Source organism: Cebus imitator, unplaced genomic scaffold (assembly GCF_001604975.1).
Source record: "Cebus imitator isolate Cc_AM_T3 unplaced genomic scaffold, Cebus_imitator-1.0 Scaffold29, whole genome shotgun sequence".
In the NCBI taxonomy this organism is placed as follows: Eukaryota; Metazoa; Chordata; class Mammalia; order Primates; family Cebidae; genus Cebus; species Cebus imitator.
In genome coordinates this window covers 10,899,749-10,903,454 of record NW_016107344.1, presented here as the reverse complement: position 1 = coordinate 10,903,454, position 3,706 = coordinate 10,899,749, and the positions used below count along the sequence as shown (strand labels likewise).

At 34.7% G+C, this 3,706-nt stretch overlaps 1 protein-coding gene across 2 annotated transcripts in view; it reads left to right on the top strand.

The window, feature by feature from the left end:
- The window catches only part of COMMD6 (COMM domain containing 6), an 11,751-nt gene extending 9,321 nt beyond the window's left edge, over window positions 1-2,430 (top strand). For both annotated transcript variants that reach the window (XM_017523650.1, XM_017523651.2), the window contains one exon: window positions 2,228-2,430. In XM_017523650.1, the coding sequence (XP_017379139.1) occupies window positions 2,228-2,278 (51 nt within the window). In that variant the 3' untranslated portion in view covers window positions 2,279-2,430. The remainder of the gene's footprint in view (window positions 1-2,227) is intronic.
- The last annotated feature ends 1,276 nt before the right edge of the window (window positions 2,431-3,706 follow it).

Here is a 3,706-nt window from a genome sequence, read left to right as displayed (position 1 = left end):
CACCATGTTGGCCAGGCTGGTCTCAAACTCCTGACCTCAGTTGATCCACCTGCCTCAGCCTCTCAAAGTGCTGGGATTACAAGTGTGAGCCACCATGCTCAGCCCACTTTTTTTTCTTTACAATAGCTATCACTGCTTTGAAACAAAAATAATGGTCACAAATTTAACATTATTATTAGTGTCTTAGAAGGACTGAGACTTAGTAAAAAGGAAATAAATGTATATTGTGATATGGGAATAACATTCAACTAAATACAAGAACTCAGTCAATTTGAAAAGAGAATATACATTTTGGTCTTTTCTGTAATTCATGGGTGCTGGCCCAGTTCTTCTTATTCTTTGCAGCTCTCTAAATTCCACCTCTAAACATTTTTTCCTATAGAAAAAAAATCACAAATGGATTAACTTTTTTCCCCCGGCTTTATTGAGGGACGGTTAACAAATTAAAATTGCGTATTTTGAAGGTATCACAATGTGATGATTTAATAAACATATACATTGTGTAATGATGACCACCTTTTTTTTTTTTTTTTTTTGGTGTGTATGTGTGTGTGGTGAGGGCATGTAAAATCTACTTTTTTTAAAAGCAAGTTTCAAGTAAACAATACAATATTATTAATTACTGCTACCATATTGTACATTAGATCTCAGACTTACTCATTTTATAACCAAAGGTTTGTACCTTTTTACTAACATTTCACCATTAACCCCAAACTCAGCTCCAGGCAACCTCCACTCTTCTCTCTGCTTCTGTGAGTTTGACTTTTTTAGATTCCCCATATGAGATCATGCAGCATTTGCCTTTCTGTGTCTGACTTACTTCACTTTGCATAATGTCCTCCAGGTTCATCCATGTTGCAAATGGCTGGATTTCCTTTTTTATGGCTGTGTGATATTCCATTGTGGGTGTATGTATACAAATATATAGTATATACATACAATGTATGCATACATTATAAACATATTAAATATAAATATACACAAAAAATATTTTCATTGGAGGCAACTCTTTTAAAGATAGTTCTTACATGGCTTAAAACTTCGCAAGATAGCCTATTAATCACATTACATGACTGTGAGCTAAGGAACATTCTTTGAGCTTTTAATTTATATCTTGTTGATAACTAAAATTTTGAACATCAATACATATTTTTAAAGAAATAAGTACACTTTGCTTCATTCTGTGACAAATATAAATGAAAACAATATATATCCTCTTAAGTAGCAAAATAGAAATTAAGACCAAATAAGAAGGAAAGTGTAGATGTGTAAATTATTAGACAGTATCCTGATTGCTAAGGTTAAGTTTCAGATTTGCCTCCTAGCTTCCTGGCAGGTACAAGAGAAGACAGGAGAACAATTTGCTTGATTCCTTTCTTACCTGAGATTTAGAAGCAGATGACTTCTATAGGAGAACCATTATACCAGCATAATTTTTAAATGACAGAGAAACAAACTTCTATCATATAAGCCATTGTTAATGTTGGATCTTTCTTCTGGTAATTGAACCCATAATCTTAAATGAGACAGTCCCTACCACACTGAAATGCAGTCTTTTACTAGATTTAGTGTTTTGAGGCCTGGAACCAACCTGTTATTTTTATTTTCAGTGTCTAGGACAGTGATGGATATTTAATAAACCTGGTGTGATTTGTTTTTTGTTTTGTTTTGTTTTGAGATGGAGTCTTGCTCTGTAGCCCAGGCTGGAGTGCAGTGGCCTGATCTCGGCTCACTGCAACCTCTACCTCCCAGGTCCCAGTTCAAGCAGTTCTCCTACCTTAGCCTCCCAAGTAGCTGGGATTATTAGCATGAGCCACCATGCCCAGCTAATTTTTGTATTTTTTAGTAGAGACGGGGTTTCATCGTGTTGGCTAGTCTGGTCTTGAACTCTTGACCTTGTGATTTTTCTGCCTTGCCCTCCCAAAGTGCTGGGATTACAGGCATGAGCCACTGCGCCTAGCCTCTGGTGTGATCTTAAAAGGACTTTCTCATGTGCTTTTTATTAAAAGTTTAGTCATGAGATAATTATCCAACTCTACAGTAGTATTTTTGCTTACAGTACCAAATTGCACCTGTTTATTTCTTATTGCAACCTTCAGTAATTGAGATGTAACATTAAAATGCAAACAATATGTTACATAGTCTCTGGTAGTCAGATATCATTAAAATAACTACTTAAGTATCTTCTAAAAGCAAAATTAATATTATTTTCCCCCTTTCTCTCCAGAATTTCTACAGACAATTCAAGGAAATTGCTGCAGTTATTGAAACTGTGTGAAGACTGATTATTTGGTTGGTAAACTGCTATCATTCTAAAGTCATGGACTTCACTTTCTGCAACAAAACCACATAAGAATGAAACATGTATTGAATGAAAAATGTACTTTTGCTTTTCCATTTTTTTAAATAATAAAAAAAATCAAACAGGAATTGGGTAGTGGTAATCAATGCACAGCTTCATGAATGTGTGAACTAGACACTTTAAAGAGTGTACATGGTGATAATGTGATTTATATAACCAGATTAACAGTTGAATCATTGCTATTGGAGGCAGCACAAATTTATGTGTTAGAACAATAGTTTAAAAACTTGTACTGGATGGCACCCATTTTATAAACAATCATATGGAGTAATATATATATATATATATATATATATATAAATATATATATCAATCAGAAAAGTAATATTTGATTAAAATAACTTTACAAGTTTAATTTTATAGCCATCACTTATTATAACGGCAATCATAAGAGTGAGGCTTCTTTTTTCAAACATTTGTAATCAGATTAAGATTTACCATTGCTCCTTTACACAGTATTAGTCTGACATTCGCTTGTTTCTGTTATTAATAGTTGTAGAAAGTTCAAATACAGCCAGAGATACCATTTGACCTGGCAATTCCATAACTAGGTATATAGCCAAAGGGTTATAAATCATTCTCCTATAAAGACACATGCACATGTATGTTTATTGCAGCACTGTTCACAATAGCAAAGACTTGGAACCAACCCAAATGCCCATTAATGATCGACTGGATAAAGAAAATGTGGCACATATGCACCATGGAATACTATGCAGCCATGAAAAAGGGTGAGTTCATGTCATTTGCAAGGAAATGGATGAAGGTAGAAACCATCATTCTTAGCAAACTAATACATCAACAGAAAACCAGACACTGTATATTCTCCCTCATAAGTGATAGTTGAACAATGAGAACACATGGACACGAGGGGAACATTACACACCGGGGCCTGTCAGGGAGTGGGGGATTAGGGGAGGGATAGCATTAGGAGAAATGCTTAATGTAGATGACAGATTGATGGGTGCAGCAAACCATCACAGCAAATGTATACCTATGTGGCAAACCTGCACGTTCTGCACATGTATACCAGAACTTAAAGTACAATTAAAAGTTCAAATACATACACAGAGTTGGAAAGAAAGATGAGTTTTATTCTGAGTTCTGTAAGACTGAGTTAACCTGTTAATACAAGTTATTGCATTAGATGATCTCTGTTCAATTTACATACATAAACCTGTTTATTAAACTCTTTTATACTATAAAGCCACCACATTGTAATCGCATTTGTTTAGAAGTAAGCAAATAGGCCACTGGAATAGAATAGATGGCCTGGAAATAGATCAAGACATTGTAGTCCTCCATATTGGAGATTTAAACCCTCTTCACACCCTGTGTGCATTT